Source organism: Calonectris borealis, chromosome 6, assembly GCF_964195595.1.
Source record: "Calonectris borealis chromosome 6, bCalBor7.hap1.2, whole genome shotgun sequence".
Lineage (NCBI taxonomy): Eukaryota > Metazoa > Chordata > Aves > Procellariiformes > Procellariidae > Calonectris > Calonectris borealis.
Genome location: NC_134317.1, coordinates 27807941 through 27827827, shown reverse-complemented (window position 1 = coordinate 27827827; position 19887 = coordinate 27807941). Strand labels below are relative to the sequence as shown.

At 45.9% G+C, this 19887-nt stretch overlaps 1 protein-coding gene across 3 annotated transcripts in view; it reads right to left on the bottom strand.

Annotated features, from left to right (window-relative positions):
• ITPRID2 (ITPR interacting domain containing 2) overlaps positions 1–19669 on the bottom strand; it is a 42427-nt gene extending 22758 nt beyond the window's left edge. Inside the window, exons 1-10 of one of the 3 annotated variants that reach the window (XM_075153369.1) lie at positions 19555–19669; positions 18913–19188; positions 18725–18773; positions 13115–13164; positions 12208–12264; positions 9425–9461; positions 8029–8127; positions 7302–7510; positions 5696–6390; positions 1961–2033 (exon numbers count right to left, since the gene is read on the bottom strand). In XM_075153369.1, coding sequence (XP_075009470.1) covers positions 1961–2033; positions 5696–6390; positions 7302–7510; positions 8029–8127; positions 9425–9461; positions 12208–12264; positions 13115–13164; positions 18725–18773; positions 18913–19129 — 1486 coding nt within the window. In that variant the 5' untranslated portion in view covers positions 19130–19188; positions 19555–19669. Of the gene's footprint in view, positions 1–1960; positions 2034–5695; positions 6391–7301; positions 7511–8028; positions 8128–9424; positions 9462–12207; positions 12265–13114; positions 13165–17199; positions 17291–18724; positions 18774–18912; positions 19189–19369; positions 19446–19554 lie in introns of those variants that run through there. The other 2 variants (XM_075153370.1, XM_075153372.1) reach the window with 2 other exon arrangements.
• Positions 19670–19887: the final 218 nt, after the last annotated feature.

Genomic DNA, 19887 nt, shown 5'->3' with positions numbered 1-19887 from the left:
ATTTGGACAAATCTTTTGTTTATGGATGCTTCTGTACAGTAGAGCCAACACCACTGAAAGAGGTGGGTCTGTATGAGGATCATCAACTGAAATCACATTGCAACAGAAGCCTGGTGCTTGAATTTCATGCTGATCCCACCTCAACAGATTGCTAGTGAGAGTGGCATTTCACATTCAGACACAATGGGCAGCATTTTTAATAAGTGACCATTAACTTCGGATGCCTTCAAACTTGGTGAGCACCTGCTCCCTGAGAGAACAGGCCTCTACGTTGTGTCACGTTGGACAACTTGCAAAAAAAATTGATTACTGTTTTTTAACGTTTTGGGTAAGTTCTCCACCAAATGCTCTCCCTCTTGGCAATCTTACTGAAACCCATAGAGAACAAAGTCCTAACCTTTCCACATCTTCCAGGTGAAATAAAATGTTGGTCTCCGACTAACTTTTAGCAAACGTGCAGGTTTACCATCAGCTTTGACACCCTTGTTAGGTAAGTCATAGAAAACTCTAGGCAATACTTGCATGATAACAAAGTATCATCGCTGATCTATGCCAAGTGTATTCAGGAATGGGTGGGATGTACTAGCTGGGAAACATGAGCCAGCATGCTTCTGCCATACTGAAGACCCATTGCTAGAACTGCTGGTACCTTTCAGCAGGTACGCACAGGACCACCTGACTTTTTTTTTCCTTGCTTGGAGGAAGAAGAGGGTAAGATAGCTACTGGGAACAGAAAACACAAAATCGGCATTTCAGAAGATGAAAAAACATATTTTTCTCCTCCCTGACTGCAACTCCTGGTTCCTTAAGTTGCGTTTCTCTGAAAAACTCTTTCTGAAATTGCCAAGGCCAGGTAAACAAGAGACCTGACCTGTAAAGTGTGTATCTCTTCACATGTAATCACATAAAGCATGTAATCATGAACTTTAAAATACAGTCACGGGAGCAATGCTGGGAACAGTTAGAGATGCAGCTTCTGGCAGTCCTTCTTGGTGGCCTACATTTGTAACAGAGGACTACTAGTGATGCAATGCTGTGTTGTGCAAAACACCGCTGAACTAGTAGCACAAGCTATCCCTAATAACCAGGCATTAACCTGGTTATTAGTCCAGAGCATTAGTCCTGCACTTAGTCCAGAGCATTCTCAACCATATTAATGTAATTCAGCCGATAGTTCACAAGACTGTCCGTGCATTTGTAAAAAGGCAAATAATATGATCTCTGTTTCTTATTCTGCCTCTCTTTAGGATCTAGAGATGCCAGTCGTGTTTCAGTAAGAAATTGCATCGCAACTAAGCATCTCACTAAATGCAAAAAGCTCTATTTCTTCTTTAATTACAGGTAACAACTAGAGAATGGACTTCACTTGCCAATGTTGGGCAAAGTAACAATCACAAAATGAACTTAAAGATCAGCTTTGTCCTTCTCCCAAGCCATAAAATACATAAATAAGAATTGGAGATGAAAGCACAAACTAAGTGAGCCACAAGAGCCAGTGCACAGAGTTTGCCATGTGAAGGACTACAATTTCCATGTGGGTGCAGAGACACTACTCTTCCGTGCAGCCAGCTTGCAGTCGGAGCAGTAGCGCATATGAAAAAGCTGGATGTATCATGCAATTTAGGTTTAAAACAATGTAATTTTAGTTTAAATGGGTATCTTAAATTACAGGATCTGCTGAGGGAAAAAAAATCCCATACAATCTGAATTAACATTTCAGTTCAATCATCAATTGTACAAAAGTGAAAACAGCCAGTGAGGTTATAGGGCTGTTGTCTTGCCTGTAATTTGGTTGGCACTTTGCAGTAATGTTCTGTGATTTAGCTGAAAAAGAAACCCAGATCTTTTTTATTTCTAAAGAGAAAAGAAACTTTAGAAGTTTTAAATATCTGAATCAGCATTTCAGAGAGGGAAGGACACTCAGCAGACTGCTGTGTCCCAGGAGTTGAAGTCTACTCACCTTTCCTTGACTTGGTCACTGCCAGCTGGTGAGAAGTTGGAACATGCGGTAGATCCCCCTCTGTACTCTGGATCTATCAGGAAGAAAAGATGAATATTTTGTCAGGACAACTGGAATATGTTCCTGTGCTTAAGAATGCCCAAGCTATACACACTGCACATGCCGGAGGGGGTGCGTGTGGGGGGAGTTTTTTCCTCCAGTCCAACAGCCTATAATGATTGAGAGAGTAAACCGTATCTCCTTGAACCAAAGTATTATTTCATCAGGTTCTCAGCAATGCCCCTGCAGGACAACAGCGATCCTTAGGACAGCACCTCTCACTCACAGCGCAGGGCTCCCGTCCGGTTACATTCATCGTGCAAAGAGACCAGGAAATTGCACCCTGTGATAGTACTGAGAGTTCTCAGTTCCTCTTCGATGAAAGACAAATAATTGTGTGAAAATACCTTTGACCACCTTTACACTACTACTGTCTTTTCCATTCAGCACTCTTGGCTCCTCATTTGAATATAAAGAACAGGCAAAATACATTTAGAAAAATATATCAAGAGGTCAGCACATAAGGATTGTCATCTGCTGCCCTACCAAGTATTTCCCACAAGCCACCGATCCTCCAGAAGGACCCAGACCCTGCTAGAACCTACTCCCAGACTTCACCATGCCACTACTTGTGGAAATACTTCTTGTGTCTTCCAGTACAAAAAAGGAAGATAATGTATTCAGAGCCATGCAGATTTCAACGGGGAAACTTAAAACTACATGAAAATTAATCCTATTACTTAATCACTTTGTGAAACAGAGCCTTATTAAGAAAGCAGTTCTCAGACAACCGTTCAAACAATGAAAAGAATATGCCTAAAATCTCAACAGGGAGGCCTTTGTTTAGTTCAAAAGCTAGAATATGTTTTCTCTTTTGTGTGCTACAGAAAAAATCCTAATGGTTCACATGCAAGCCTACACGCACAAAAACCCTAATCCAACTACCCCCCCCCCAACCCTTCCCTCTACCGGGCTGCCTGCCTAATTTCAAAATTACAAAGCAATGAAATTTTCATCTCCATTTTTGATCAACTTAAAAATGCAAAACCGGGATACTGATGGTTTTAAGCCCAAATTAGTATTTGGCTAAAGAAGCAGCTATATTTGCATCGATATCGTGTGTACAGCAGCCACAAAGGTGCATTTTCTTAATTACAAGAGTTTTGAGAAGTACTTGGCCTAAACTTTTCACCATTAGTAAGTGAACAGTATTACACTTGCACAATAAATCAAGAGGCTTCTGTTCCTTTAGGAGATGAAGGCTGTACCAAAGGGCTAAACGCTTATTTTGTTGAAATGCAGGGGAGCATAGAAGGGGCTCATCATTTAAATTTAGGAAAAATACCTTTTAAAACAATTATTTTAAAAAAAAAAAAAAAAAAAAGGAACAGCAAGTAATCTTACAGGCCCTTTGATCAGACTGGCCTTCCAGGAAAGGTGTCTTGATTCTCTCAAACCTCCCAGTTTCCGATGGCTAAATTTGCAGCCTCCCAACAGCTAAGCCTCTTCTCATCTAAATACCCTCCACCTCCTGTCCTTGGCTGGGAGACAGCATCCTGGCTGCGGCCGCAGCACGGCGCAGCTCGACGAGCACGCAGACGCACTCCCCTCTCCTTCCCCGTCCCTTCAGCCAATATTGATGCTGGAAAACGACCTTCGGGACTGTAATTGGCCACCTCAGGAGAGGGCGTTTGGGGGAAATCCTGCCCTGACTCACTCCCGCACTAGCTATCTTCACCGCCACAGACTTCCGAAGGGCACTCAAACCTCCAAGGCATACATAAGCATGGAAAGAGCTTCCTTGATAGATCTGTCATCTTTCTTAGGCGTATGAATGCACTCCAAACCAAGCTGGGAAAATGGGGGAGGAGTTATTGCCACTGTTTCTAATACAGTTTATTGTTCACTATACCCTGCTTAGAGACGCATGAAAATAAAATCACGCTGCCAGGTATTGTTCTAAAGTTTCTTCAACAAACCGAATCCCTCCCTCCCAGGGATCTGAAGGCAGTTGATATGTATATATCACACTGCGTAAACAAAAATTCACCAAAACCCCATTCCCACATCACATGTCGTCTTGCCAAAACAGCTGTGTTTATGCACTGGCATCATTGCAAAGTGTCAACCAAAACTTCGCAAACACATTGCATTTGGCTTGTGCAGAATTCCACAAGTCTTCTTCATGTCATAACCCTTTACAGTCCAACTTACTCTGAAGGAAAATTCCATTCCTTTTTTTTTTTTTTTTAATTACTTGTTTCAACTTTGCCCAAGAGTACCAAAAAACGGATTTCTCCTCTGGGATATGTGAAACCAGTCCAGCTATCAAGAATATTGCAAAATGCATTGCCGCTCAGACCCCTCCCCTTGTGCCAACACAAACATCTGTGCAGCTACACAACAAACTGGATCAAGAAAATCATCCACCTGAAAACTAAGCCAGGAAAAATAAGTAAATCAAAATATACTGGCTTTCTTTTTCCCCTCTCAACTGGACCAGTCCTTTGTTCTGATTCAGAAGATGGCCACACAACATGTGGGTGATGACACACAGGCACAAACAAGCGGCAGGAACTACGAGAGGCTGGATTACCTCTTTCTACTTAATGAGTGCCTCCAGCTACAACATCAGTTGATCTAGAGGAGCCTCAAAAGCCTGTAGTGCCAATACAACACTATGCAGAATATCTACTAAATCATCATTTCCTCATTCGCTGTAAAACCCTGGGGTTTTCTATTCACTTGCTTTCCTCATTCATTTCACCAATCAAATCACAATCCTTCATTTTACATATCCATTTCACATAGATAAAAAAGTTAACTGCTGAATTGTTAACAACGACCACTTCGAAATGTGTCCACAAACACACCTGCTGATTTAAGTTAAGGCAGATCTTACAATTCAAGGTGTGAGTCTATGCAAAAAATTGCGTTCTTGAATTTGTGGGCTGTGGTTTACTAGCCTAATAAACAAGTTGCTTACAGGAGCCTGGGAATTAAAATCCTTTTATGACAATTATCAATCAAAAAATGGATACATGCATTTATGAAGATATTAAAAGGCAACTAGTACAGCATGTGTAACTAAGCCACCACCAAAGGCACATGAAACTTTGTGTGCTAATTTCCAGAGAACAAACAAATCGACATACAGTGAATTGCCATCACAACCAAAAGTTGTACAAGATGAGCACCTTACCCTACTTGACAGCCCCTTTCCCTTTCATGCAACAACACTCTTCCTCCATCCACAAATTTATCCTTAATCAATCGATAAACTGAATTTACTTTTAGGCAACAAAAATAAAGATTTCCAGTTAGCAATTTAAGCAAAGTAAAAATCTAAAACCAAAGGCTTTTATATATATAAAGGCGAACCTACATCTATTTCCACAGGAAAAGTTCCTAGTAGTTTTGCCAGTGACGGCAATTACCTGAGCTCGATGAAAAAAAGAATGAGAACTTTCCTGCTGACTCTCAGGAACAACAACAGCAGCAGCACCAAGTTATTTCATTAAAAGGGTCAATTAGAGCAGCCTACCGAGAGCGAGTGACAACTGTCCTATCACTCGGAGAATTTAAAGTATTCCTGGAGAAAACACTGTCAACTACAGAGGAGAGAACATTCCTCTAGTGGCAGCCAGCAAGTTATGTAAACTGTATGCAAAAACAAAGTCATCTATCTCCACCTACCTCTTCCATCTCAAAGGAGTCCTTCTGCTGCAGCATTAGATTCATTATGGACGGGTTTGCGAGGAGAGCGCAGGGGTCTCTACCTGGCGATGCCGCGGGCAGCCTTTGCGTCGAGGCGCTGCTGTTGGATGTACTGGAACTGCTGCTGAGGCTTGGTGAGTCCAAAAGACCAGATCCTTCACACGGTCTATCCTGGGCGCTTGCCAACGTGCTGCTCTGCACATCTGCTGGAGGCGCAGTACCCTCTTGCTTTTCATCAGTCCCAGCAGGAAGGTTTGCAGGTTTACGTGTGTCCACAGCATTTGTCTGACTGCTGGCTATCTCCTCCTTTACAGTAGCCAAAAAAGAGGGAGAGTCTTTCTTTTTAGAGTATTTTGGTAATTTAGATTCATTTTTAACATCATTTTCCTCGCTTCCTGGTTCAGCTGGACTTTTCCCTTTTTCAACAGGTGAAGGAGTTGAGCAGCCGCTACCATCGGCTTGCTGTGTGCCACACAGATTGAGCTTAGACAAGGTCTTCATTAACCGACTGGCTGTATTGCTGCGATTTAAAGGGGGAGGGCTGGATGCCTCTTTGCTGGAAGACACTGAATTCATACTACCAATTTTCTGCAAAGGAGTCCCAGAGACTTGAGAATACAAAGAAGAAAAAGCATTGGCCACAGTAGTAAGCACTTCAATCTGACGAAAACGACCTGCACAAGAATAAAACATAAGGCAGAGTTTATGAGGACGTTTGCTGTCATCACATCCCAGACCTGTTGATCCATCTCTACACGATGGTTTGAATTCTCAGAGACAGCTCTTTCTTCATATCTGAAGAGGTAATTTTCATCATAACCTCTGCCCACCCCCACCCCCAAATCTCCTCCTACTTATATCAAGGGTCCCAAAGGTTGACTGAACACTGCCCAGTCCTGTAACATGAGTGATAACACACAGTATGAAAAAATGGAAAAAACCTTTGCAAGACCGTTTGGTAAATGCGCAAGGAGAACAGCACGGAAAGCTGTAAAAAGTAAAAGTAAAAGAGGGACACAAGTACATGAGCGCAAGTTAATTTACAAAGTGCTAGGAAGAAAAGGGTTACTCGCATTGCTCTCTCCATCTACAACTACAAGAGGACATTTCAGCTATGCCCTCATTTCAACAACGCTCATTACTGACCTAACAAAACTCCTGTCCAAGTCAATAGAAATACTGGCCCAGATTTCAACAACTACAGAAGTAGGTCGCTGCTGACAGATTTCAAAAATCCCACCCGGACACTGAAGAACACAAGAAAAAGATGGATATTGCTATTTGTTTCAAAGCTTAAGAGCAAGAAGCAGGTATGATACAAATCAGAAGGCAATGTATCTTACAGGATGCCTTTCATTTCCCTCCCCTACTATAAATCCTTCCCCCTCACCCCAAGGGGTACAACACCGATAGTCACTTCTTGCCATATTTAAGACTAAGCAAGTGTTTTATTATGGATTCTGGACGGAATTTGGCCTTTAGACTGTAAAGGGGGTTTGCCAGAACACTAGATATACACCTTCTTTTGAGGTTGTTTACATAGTTCAAAAACTTAAAAATAACTTTGCTTCAAAAACATACTTACTTGTTAAAGCAAAATTTGGATTTTCCACTTCCATGCGCTGTATTTGGGCATTCAAAAATACTTTGATATCTATCCCTCTGGCAAATGATGATGAATTAAAAAATCTTGCTGGAATTTTTGAAGCAATATCTGGTTCATCTCTTCCAAATCCGAGGTTATAGAGCACTTCTTCAGGATCTTCCTCATAAAGCTCCAGTAATTCAGAAACACTAGACAAATGAAAAGATGTTTACTATCTACTTGTCTCTTTTTAAGACCCAGTCCCTTCTGTCCTGCTAATTCAGCCCAGTAGCCAGCTTGGTCTATTGAACTTTTGACTCTCACAGCTCAGTCTACTTTAGGAAATAATTGCGGAGATCTCTGCATCTGAAGTTTTGGTTCACATCACCAGAGACATCGGCCCAGACACATCTCAGATTCAATCCTGTAATTTATAAAGTCAGCCCTTATTCTGCAGAGCTTCAATTTTAAAATGTCATTAAAATTTCAGACGTTTCTAACGTTTGGGCCCATTTGTTAGTATTTACTGCAAACCACAACTAAAAACAAATAGCAGTTTTTCAAGCAACCAAATCAAAATCCCCTTCTTGGCTACTAAACGCAACAATGCACATAAATCAAGCCAAGTCCATTTAACTGAGGAACAGAAGTAGTAAGTTTTGCCAGCAAAATGCAGCCAAATTCCACTGAACTGTGCCATGACCTTCAAAGCATCGTACTCTTTTACCTTGAAACAGTCGCACTGCTTTTTCCAGACCCGGTGGAGTTCATACTTCTCCCCTTCTGGTGGAACTGCAGCCTCTTCTCCTTCGCCAGCACACCATTGCTGTCAACACAAATGGAGAAGGCCCTTGTGATAAACCCCTTTCATTTGGGGACTCGATTCTCCATCTCGGAGGAGAGCTAAGCCTCCAGCGCTGCTGAATTTCTCTTTTCCCCTTCAGTGTTATCTGGTTTATATTAGCCATGTCATTTATTGAAATACAATAACAAAAGCGAACCCTGGGACGCCTCAGTAAAAATGTACGTAGACGGTAAGAATTTGAAGGCAAATGCAAGCTGAATAAACAAATCCCTCATCTCCCCTTGCTGCCCCACCCTCTCCGATCCCACCCTCCTCCAGCAAGGAACCCCGGCCTCGGGTGAGCTGCCCTGTCCTGCCTTTCCCTGCCCTTCCCCGCGCCGCTGCCTTCTCCGGCAGGGCCACCTCTCCGCGGCAGGGCCACCTCTCCGCAGCAGGGGTACCCGGCTCCCCCTCACCCTTGGCTGCCACCCGCGCAAGGCTGTGAGCCGCCCCGGCAGCAGCCGGGGAAGCTGAAGAGGCTCCAGGCTGGAGGAAGCGGAGCAAGACGAGCTCCAACCAAGACTGCCGGCCAGTTTCTTTCCCAATCCCAAAATATTTCCTCCCTCCATCTGGAGAAGCTGCCTCAGCATTAGGTGGTACCTTGGCCTCCAACGTACCATTACTGACAATCTCTCTGGGGGACAAACCTTCCCAGGGTGAATTTTACTGTACAAACCCTAACACCCCCCCCCCGCCCCAGAACAACCACCGAGAAACCAGAGATGACAGAGGATTCACCTAAAAGCGCATTCACGGGCCCGGCTCAGGAGGAGTAGCAAGGATGCCGCCCACACGGGCTGTGCTGGTATTTGCTGAAGGCTCAACAGGGGTTTTAATCACAGCACATTTTATTTAGAAGCTCTCCCTAAAAAGCAGGCTCTCTCAGTGTCTTTTCTCCCCCACTTCCAAAGGATATCTGCTCTGAAAGGTAAAACTAATTTTCCCTTGAAATTTCTGAAATGGCAAGAGATCAGTGAGGCAAAGAAGGTAAATCATAATAAGTTACTTAGAAGATTTGGCATTTCTCTGTTTTCCTCCTGCTACCCCAAAATCTACGTCAGGCCTGCTGGAAGAATAAAAATCTGCTTTTTTTTCTGCATTTCATAATGACTGTTTCTGTGCTATCTGGATCTTCTCTTTCCCTCTCACAGAAGCTGACATGACCAGAAGAGCTTTAGCTCTGAGGCAGCCTCCACGACTTCCACTGCCCCCTCTCCCTCCTGCCCTCCAGTATAAATATTTCTCTGAAGTAAACAACAACAAAAAAAGAGATGTTTACCATGTTTCCATTTGGGTATCACTCCGTAGATGATTAGCTATAGAGAAACAACAAGAAGTTACACACAGACCTGTTCAGAATTACAATTCCCACAACCGAAGAAGCAGGCAGCGAGCACATTTACCAATACTCCCACATAAGCCAAGTTTTTCTCTTCCCATACAAATGTGATTGTCAAGTGTTTCTTGTATATGGCTGATATAAAGATGATCTGGTTTATTCAGGCTCTGTTTAAAATAAAATATCCCATGGACACACGTTTACATACTGTCATTAGTCATATTAACTTGAAATTTTACATGTGGTAAGCTAGTAATTGTTACATAAACCATTTATTGCTTTGCAACTGAAGACGCGATTACCAGCTGCGGGGCTGTTCCCGGGGGGGAAGAGGAGGAGGAGAAGCGGGCACGCGGGGATTGCTCCGGAAGAGAAAGTACAGAACGGAAGAACGGCGGCTGGCCCCACGGCCAGGTACTGAGGCTATATTTGTTACTCATCACAGCAGCACGGTCTGCTCTCGAAGTGGGGCAGGGCCCCCCTGGCTGCCCGAGCTGTGCAACCCACGGACAACAGCTAGGTGAAGCCTGCGGCGCCGATGGGACCAGTAGCCACACTCGGAGTCGAGAGGGGTCTGGAGGGAGGCCGGCCGCCAGGTACCAACACCTGGTCACCAGCCTCCGACAGGGAAGTCGGCACTTTCTGCAGCCGGAGCAGCCCAGCCCCACCCAGGAACATCCCAGGCAGCATTATTCTTTCAGAAAATCAACACCCTGTCAAGCCAGAGCATTGAGCACCAGCCTTAAATTATGGGTTCCCCAAAGAGGCAACTCAACGTTAACAAACTTGCCCCAGGAGACAGACAAGGAGTGTGCACAGGCTACAGCAGCCCTCGGAATCAGCTACGAAAAGAGCAAAGTGATGTCAAACACGCTGCCAGTAAAACCCTGCATCTTGACTCGCTGTGCCAGCGGGGTACAGTCAGCAACAGAGAGCAAGCACGGAAACCTCACCACCTCTCTCTTCTTTCCAGAGGCATCATAAAGAAACTTAAATGTATACAAAACACAGACACCACATCTCTTTTTTTAATACACTTGCCTATAATAAGAAGGTAAGCCTCTCTATATGGATTAGCCGGTGACTAGTGTGAACAGCTAAACCATGGGTTTTAACAGCTCAGGAGGGGGCTGGGGTTACAGGACCCTGCCCGATGCCTGCTGTACCATTCACACAGGGCTCTGGCTTTATCTGGATTCAGGCAGCCACGGATGCACACGGGCAGGCCATTCACACCAGCCCCAAAGGGCTGTCTGTCTGGCAGGCTCGCAGCGCTGCTCCAAGCAGCTCTGTGTCCCCTTGTTCTCGGACGGGAAAAAAAGCCCTGCAGAAACACCCGCGTCCTTACCCAAGAAAATCAACCAGCAATTCTAGTATTGGGACCTTTGTCATCTGAAAAGGAGGGAAACAACCTTCTGCCTAAATCATGCAAAAGGCTCACAAAAACAAAAATCCTTGGGAATGAGAAGGGGAAAAAATTGAAAAGAAAAAAGTGACATGATGTTTTAGAATGTACTGACTCTTGTATTATTGGCCACATGCTCCGAGCTTGGATTATCGTTACAAAGAAACTTTTCCTATGAAATCTTTGTACTGCAGGCAATCTAACAAGCGGAAAAGACTGTCAGAAAGAAAATTTAATTTATTTAATCTATTGCAGTAAGGGACTCATTTACTGCTTCTCCATCATTATCACATCAAGGACATTATCAGATGTTTTCCTTAGAAGTCTTGAATCTTTAAAAATTAAAGGTATTTCCTTCCTCCAGGCCCTGTCCCACTACTTTGACACCACTGGCAAGACCGCTGTGGAAAAAAGGGCTTTCTACTATACAAGTTCTGACTTTGCAAAAGCTGTAGTTCAAAAAACATTAAAAGCTAAAGGGGGGGAGTGTTTTTTTTTTTCCCCACACTGAAAACAGATATTGTCTTATATCCCCTATCCTGCAGATAATCCCTGGTTATCTCACCCCGGTTTGTGAGATTGTTTTTTGCTATTTTATTTCAGGATGCTGCTGTAGAACAGGATCCACAGTGCTTTTGTTTGTTTGTTTGTTTATGGACACCTCTAACCCATGATCAACAGAGAGGCTAAAAGTCTTTTTCTAACAAAGTCCACCATGAACAGCCACATCTCCTTCCCCTTAAAAAAGGGAAGAGAAAGAAAAGGCAAGTAGCTAGCGACAGCTAAGTGTATATCGTGGCCGATCCAAAATACTTACTCAGCTTTGGTGCTTTTCATTTTTATAAGCACTTAGCCCTTAATGGGTTTGCCTTTTGGCTGACAGAATTTCATTCCTCCTTTCAAAAGCCCGCACATGCCACTCCCAAGGGATTCAGTGGAAGTGAAGCATTCACGGCTGCCAAGAGTAACCCATGGACAAAAGAGCAAGTAGGAGAAACCACTTTCTCACAGCCTCAGCGAGTGCTTCAGGCTGTGCTGCCACTGTGGGCATTAAAATGAGAAGGCAGAAGTGAATTCAGGGCTGCCTCTGACCTTCGGGTTAGACCAGAATGTTTAACACCAGCGATAGTCTAATAAACTCAAAAAGCAAATCTTCCTGCATTTTTCTGTGTGCTTCATGCTGGTTTTCTAGTCAGCTTTATCAACTGCCTTTGACCAGCAGGGAAATGCTGTCTTTCAAAATAAAAATCAGATGACCGAACATAATTTTTTTTTTTTTTTTTGCTAGAAAAAAGAGTCATAATCCTGCCACACCCACCTTCGGCTCCCAGGGATAAGTCATCTTCAAAACTTCCTCCATTTCTCACCAGCATGCCTGAAAATGTAGAGTTAGCAGTTCAACAACTAGAATGCTGCAGTGTTTTCTTTCCAACATCTTAACTAAAGATATTAGCAAGACACTGCATTTGATACAACAAGATATAACCAGACTATATTTACAATCCCTGCATTACTCATACACTAAAAACGCACTAAGAAGTGAGAAGTTACTTTTGAGAACACAGAAAAATTATTTTGAAAGAGGACAACTACAACACTGCTTTACTTTTGTGCTCAGAAACATCCCCGAGTCAACCTGCAAGCAAATTAATTGCAAGTGGGAACCTGGAGGTACCACCCAACGCATCTGTGCCTTCTGCTGCTGCATTATCTATCCCCCAGACATCTTACCAACGGGATCCAGAGCCTGAGTCCAGCTTAGGCATTCCCCTCTCTCTCCCTGTACCAGATTAAGAGTTGAAGCGAAGACTCCAGGCACAGCAAGTAATTCCTCTGCACCCTGTCACTACCTGCACATTCTCGCTGTACTTTGAACTTTAGTATTCGGACCTGCTCAGATAGTAAAATTTTCAGGTGTGGCAACCAGAGTTATTAGAGGCAGAGACTGCCTAATGCTCGCCAGCTCGGAGAGGAAATTACAACCTCCCCGTTCTGCACATTTTGGGGTTTTTTTTGGGGGCTTACTAAACTCTCCAGAAAAACTTATTCAGGATCTTTTCCCCCTTCTCCGGTTTCTCAGGCACAACTGCTTCACAGTGAGAATAACTCAGCAATGCTGACGAGGCTGTGGTTTGTGCCGCTGCTAAAGAGCTGAGGTCTCAGGTGAACGTCCACGAAAGCACCGTTCCCAGCAAGAGATTTCAGTAGGTAAAGCCGTTCCTTACCCTTCAACAGAGGATTGCTTTGCTCATCCAGGGAGGCTCCCAGAGGCGTTCTGAAACCACAGAAGAGATTAATACCACTTTAAAAACTTGCTGCTTCATGTCCTTCCTTACCGTGTGCAACAAGCTTGTGATAGCAGCAGTTGTCCCTCCCTCCGCCCCCAGAAAGCACAAACATCTGAGGACTGGCAATAACTTCCTAAACAATCCCCAGCCCTCTGAACAAATATGCCGTGTAGGGAAAAACAACAAAACAGGTTAATAATAACTGCAACGCTCAGACACCAGTCAGTGGCAAAGCTTTGGGGTCAGCAGCCCTCTCGCGAGGAAAATCATGGGCTTCTCAGCAAAACACGCAAAAAAAATTATCATGGGTTTTTGAATGGACTAATTCAATCTCATTTGTATGACAAAAACTGTTGCCATTTTTCTACACATTTAAAACTTCTTGCAGAGAGGGGTGAAAAGCTGTATTTCATGATCAGGAACAAGATAAAAATCTTGACAGCCACGTTAGCTGTCACTTGCCAGTTCTGATACTTTATAGACTCTCCACGTTGGCTCTTATTTGGATGATCCCTCCTAGTGCTGCTCCCTGAAGGGCAGGGGATTTGTTGAACCCAAAAGTGCCCAAAAGGAGCAGCAGCAACCGCACAAGTGACAGGTCCAGTCCCTCTCTGGGTTCACGCTACAGTTGCTGACACTAGCTGGATGTTTCCACATCTTGTCTCTGAGACATTTAACCAAAGGCCTGTCACTATTAAGTAGCGCAGCATTAACTCTCAAAGCCCAAAACAATTTCAGAAGTATAATACTAATAAAGAAGGGGAAAGCAGATGATTTGTGTGCCTATATTATGTAGGTTTCATTTGGGTTTTTAATTAGACAAACACATAAACCCGCCCAAAGACCTGAAAGTAAACAGTGCTCTGATGCATTATTTGTTTTGGTGCCATGGCCAAATTAAGCAAGGAAAATTTGCAGCTGCTTTCTAACAGGCTTTGCACTTCACCACCTTATTTTTTTTGCCCCCTCTGAAGAATTCACTCTTTCCACGCGTGGCCTGCTGATAGGGAGCAAGCTCACTTTGACGTGTCTTTTGCGAAGCAAAGCAAAGCCCCGTCGCAGTGAGACGCCAAGGCAAACAGCCAGAGCATCCAGGTGCACGAGCGTGTTTCAGGTGAGAGGACAGACTGCCGAGGCTCAGATCTCCCGGGTTTCTGCGTGCCTGTCCTGTCAGGGTTTGAAAAAACTTAGGCCATATTGTCTAAACCTGTCACGCTATAAGAAGCCTTATGTTCTGAGGTAATAACTATGCCAGTTGTTTACTCTCTGGCTTTGATGGGTGCGCTCCCATCTTCTCCCTCTCCTTCCCCAGTAGCTACCTCCACCTCTACCTTTTCGATGCAGAAACTTGCTGGCAGTGATTTTGACAGCCAAGGTCAGTGCTGCACGCACCAGCTGGCAGAAAATGGTAAAAGCAACCACCGAAGCCGGCATTTTCTTTCAGAAATTAAGTCCGTCACCTCTACAGCGTGTTAACAGCTACCAGAAAAGCAGCCCTGTCACAGCAGCCCTGTCAACCACCCGTCTGCTGCCCTGCTTGCGCTGCTGCACACAGGCACAGCTGCCTCATACCCCCTGCCTTCGTAAAACTTGCGTTTAAGAACTAGCTACAACACGAGTTTAAACAAGGGACAAGTATCCACACAAAAATCCTCTTGGACAACAGCACAGACAGCTCTGCCTTTCTGCGCCAGGCTGTTTTTCACCAGCAAGGCCCACGAGCCAGCTCGGCCGGCTCTGTCTCAGAGCAGCTCCGCACGCTCGGGAAGGTTAGGGCTGGGGGACCTTTCCACTTGCTGGGCCCTCAGGACGAGGTGCACCACGGCAGGTCCCCAGCACGTCCCAGCAGCCTTCGCACAGCGGCCGGAGCGGAGCGGTGCGGGGAGGCCAACAGCAACCCGAGGGCAGCCAGACCAAAGAGCAAGTAAGCAGGCATGTGCCTGGCTCAAGGGATCCTACGGTCTTCCATTTGCGTTCACTCAATTATTATTGTATTTCAACGTATATGGCAATAACTTATCTCAGTATCGGTCTACAAAAGAACTAAATGAGCTGCTGATGGCCATGGGACATGGGTACTCAGCAGGTAAGGGGACCATATGCAGCCCCAAGGCTTCCTCTCATTCCAGAGGTTGGTTTGCTCACCTACCAGTTGTGGTAGGGTGGTCTTCAGGAATGGGACAAGGGTTTTGCACTGTGCTGTAAAAGTGTTTAAACCTCAGCTTTTAAAGCCTTAATTGGGTAGGAGCCATGTTTATTTTAAACTTGAAGCAAAAAATCTCTTCTTTCTGAGGCATTTCAAGAACTCACTTCCTGCATATCTGCAGGAGATAGCTCCTAAATACCTCCCGCATCCCCTGTATTACTGGCAGAGTTTATTTATCAATCAAAATAATACCGGTCACCATAGAGTTGACAAAAATTTCTTCTTTTCTATCAGTATAATACAAACGCTTGTGTTTCACGTCTTAGCTTTACAAGGGTTAAAACTAAAACCTTTGTAAGCTTTCTTATTTCTTCAAAATGCCTTTTCAAAGTACCAGGGAGAGAGCAAAGGATGCATTTCTCAAAGGCATCCAATTCCCAAAACATGAATGAATCAGCAACTTTGGGTAACATCTGACATTTCTTAAGCCTCCGTAATTCTTATCACAGTGTGAAACATACTTGCTTTTTTTTTTGGTTTTGCTGTTGGTGGGTTTTTTTTAAAAAACAGAAAAATGTGTCTACCAAGTTAAATAGCATGGGATATTAGGAACCCTCCTCTCTCCTCCAAAGCAGATGTGAAACAGAGATGCCAAGTAATAAGAGCCCCAAACCACTAACATGAATATCAAGGGACAGCTAGTAATTCTTTTTATCCATATTATAACACTGTTGATGCTTTTGGAAACAAACAAAGGAATAAATCTTATAAGCAGATCTATTTATGCAGTGGGCTGATATTAAGGTTTTTTGTGCTGCTGCCAACTCAAACCAGAAAATGAGATTTAAAAAGTGCCAATTTTCTTCTGATGTACATTTCAGAAAAGCTTATAGAAACTCAGACAAAATGGGAAGGACTGCTTTTAGAAAATATGTAACAGAGAAAATACTTTATTTTAGTAACTGAATGTTCACTTGTAGTGATGGCTATATTTTTGCAACAGAGCTAACTTGTAAGAATAAGGTTGCATGATGGACCAGAAACAGAAGCTCAGACTGCGTATGTTGCCCACACTTTGTACAATCAAAGCTCCACAGCAAAAACACTGTTATTAAACAAATAAGAATTTTCAGGGACAACAACAGTTGTAAATTTCACAACAACTGTTGTGTTTAAGTATTCTTTTTTAAACAACACACTATAGTATCCGTAGGGCTATTCTGTCATCTGTTACGCTGTCCTCTTTTCCTATATACATTGTTATTAAGAGACAATCAGTTCAGGGTTTCTATACATACAGTCACTTTATAACAGTGCAAGTTGAATAATCATTTTACTGCACATACTAGCTACTGCTCGCATGTATATTAGATACAAAAAAAATGAAACCATTCTGCAGTTTTAAAGCACAAGGGACTGTGACTACTCCAGGCAGCTGGGATCGCACCTCCCAGATATGAACCGTGTATGCATGCACTCTGCGTGTTACAGAGCCAGAGGCTGAATAGTTTGGTTTAAGAGATCTTTAAAAAAATGCAGATTTTATCTTTCTGAGGAGAACACAAGATTTTTCTAAAAAGATTTACAACAGTAAATAGCTATACTTTAAAAGACTTCTTTTGGCCCTTTGGAAGGGCCACAATGCGTTTCACAAACATGCATTAACTATATTTGCATCCCGTATTAGCGAAAGTGTAAACTCGTGATTTATTTCCTTATGTGTGAAATATGGAAATAGAGTGTAAAATAAGATTCCCATATTTTGAGAATCAACTGCCAGAGATGCAAACACATTCCACAGAAGCATTTGGTGCCAGTTTTAACAACAGATAGTTACCAGAGCACAGGAATAAAACCGCAAGCTTTGTGTTATTACCCGAGATCTGTGACCATCTATTAGATGTTCACGTTGTCAGTTTGCAGTTTTGTGCTATTCCTTAAATTCTGTATGGAAATGGTAGGGATCACAGGGCCAGAGAAGGTTCTAGACAGAAATCTTGCAGTTACGGAGAGAAGTGGCACTGCAGCATTAGGAAGAATTTCTCCCTCAGGGGCCTCTTCCCCCTCCACTCCTCCATTTTTTGCCCTCGCCACTCAAAAAATACTTCTGATAAATTCATAACACTTCTTTTTAAGGATATACTTTGCTAGCCCAACAGGATACCAGATTTCAGGTAAAGTCAGAAAAATCTTCTCCTATTCTGGCATTCTGGAAGAACGGCCTGCCAGGTCAGAACATCATATTTTAGGGATACAGTATAATTTCAAGCCTCTAGCTGCCAACACCCCCGCCAAGGCACAGCCTGTAGATATCCAAAGAAAACTATACCGAGGACCCTGTAGCTATAAAGCAACCCACAGTTACGGGTGTAAGCTCAGCTCAGCCACTTACTGGATTCAAAAGATCACAAAAGCACAGCTAATCTCAGAGGCAAATTTTCATCTTAATGTAGCTGCTCTCAAAAGGAGAAGGAAACCAGAAATATCAAGTAGGGGAGGTCTTGAAATGTCATTGTTAACTAGTGGAAAGCTAATTGTTAGCTTCTCCCCATCAACTCTGGCTCCAAGGGCTGCTAGGATTGAATGAAGAAAAAGATGGGACAAAAGCAGCTGCTACTGGATGTTACATTTACACTTTTACGTGACTAAGGATGAAGAAAAGGTAATGCTGTCAGCCTGTTCCAAACACCAAGGGAGTATTTTGTAATACTAACAGAAACATGGAATATATATACACACCACATTGCAAGTTAAGGGTGTCAGTCCATGTGGCACAGATGGAGAGAGACTTGGATAAATCAAGTTAGTCTAAATTGTGCCACTGCTCTTTAAGACCCCAAAGCACAGAGGCCATTACCGTGTAAGCTCTGTTTCTTTAAATCTGCAGCAAAAACCAGGCAAGGCAACAGGAGGCTTTAAACTGGAGCCCCTCAGTGAGAAACAGAGAAGCTTCCAAAGTAACACTGCCTTCCTTACCCTAAACTGAGTTCCTCCCCAGCAGCTGAAAATCTTCAGCCTGATTACATGAGACACCAAGGAGAGAAAAGGTGCCAAAAGCCAACTCTTCTCTAGCCATATGTACATATGCTACTGCTCCCCTTGACACCCCAACTAAAGGTAACCATATAAGACCGAAGGGTACTTATACTCCAGGAAGGCTCACGGCAGCGCCTATGACAAACACCACTCCAGAGCGCAGAGATGCCCACGCTAACCCACGGGAGAAGAAGCTGCCGAGATTTCCTCCCCTCTGCTACGCGGGAAATGCCCACCACCGCATGGTGGGCTCCAGCCCCGCATCCCCAGAGACTCGCCAGCGGCAGCCTGAGCAGGGCGGCTGGGGCTGGGGCTGGGGCTGGGGCAGGGGCAGGGGCAGGGGCAGGCTCGGCAGCAGCACCCACCTGCAGTCCTTCAGCCATATCGCGATCTTCTCGTTGGGAACGCTGTGGCCTTAAGGGCAGAGCAGGAGAGAGCGCCGTCAGTTACAGCCCGTCCGTCCGAGGCCGCCCCCGCTGCCGGCCCGCGCGGGTCCCGGGGGTCCCAGGTCCCCCGCTGCGGCCCCGGCCCCGCCGCCCCCCCCGGCACTGACCTGCTTCTGCGGCCAGCGGCAGCTCTCCGCCGGCGAGATCCTCCTCCTCCTCCTCCTCCTCTTCTTCCTCCTCCTCCTCCTCGCCGCGGGCCAGCGCCGCCGCCGCTGCCGAGAAATCCTCCGCTTCCGACGCCTGCCAGGAGTCCCGGCTCTTGGCCCAGGCCTTCCTCTTCTGGGTCGCCCCTTGCCACTCCTCCGCCGCCGGGGGCTCCTCCATCGGGACGGCGGCGCCGGCGGGGGCTTCACGCCGGGTGGCGAGTGCCGGAGGGAGCCAGCCTGCCGGGGAAGGGAAGGGGAGCCGTGCCGTCCGTCCGGGGGCCGCGACCGGGGACGGGCGGCCGGGGGGGCGCGGGGCCGCCGTCCGCGCAGCCCCGCGGGAGCGCCGCCGCCCCGCGCTCACACCCGCCTCCCCACACCCACCCGCGATCACACCCGGCCCGCCCCCAGACCCACTCACCGCCGCCCCCCGGCTTCTCCCGGACGGCCGCTCCCGGCCCCGCAGGTGCCAGCCCCGGCCCCGCCGCCGGCAGCCCGCGGGGTCCTGCCCGGCTCCCGCCGCCGCCGCCTCCCGGGACGCAGCGGGTGGGCAGGGGGCTGGGCTGGGGTCGGCGCGGCCCGGTGCCGCCGCCCGCGGGTACTCACATATCGCGCCGCGGGGAGGCGGCGGCAGAGGCTGCGCCCGCCCGGGCTGCGGACGGCGGCGGCGACTCTGACTTCCTCATACCGCTGCGGGGAGAAAACTCGGCGGCCACGTGATGGCAGCGGGGCCAGCGGCAGCTCGCCTCCTGCCGGGGCCGCGGCCGCGCCCGCACCCGCACCGGCCCGCGGCCGCGGCCAAGCCGCCCCGCGGCAGGGACGCGGGGGGTCGGCGTTTCGGGCTGGCCGGTGCCGGGGCAGCGCGGCCGGGGAAGGGGCGAGAGGGCTGCGGTCCCCGGGGAGGGCACCCCGCGCCCCCGCGCTGGGGGTGCGGGCTGG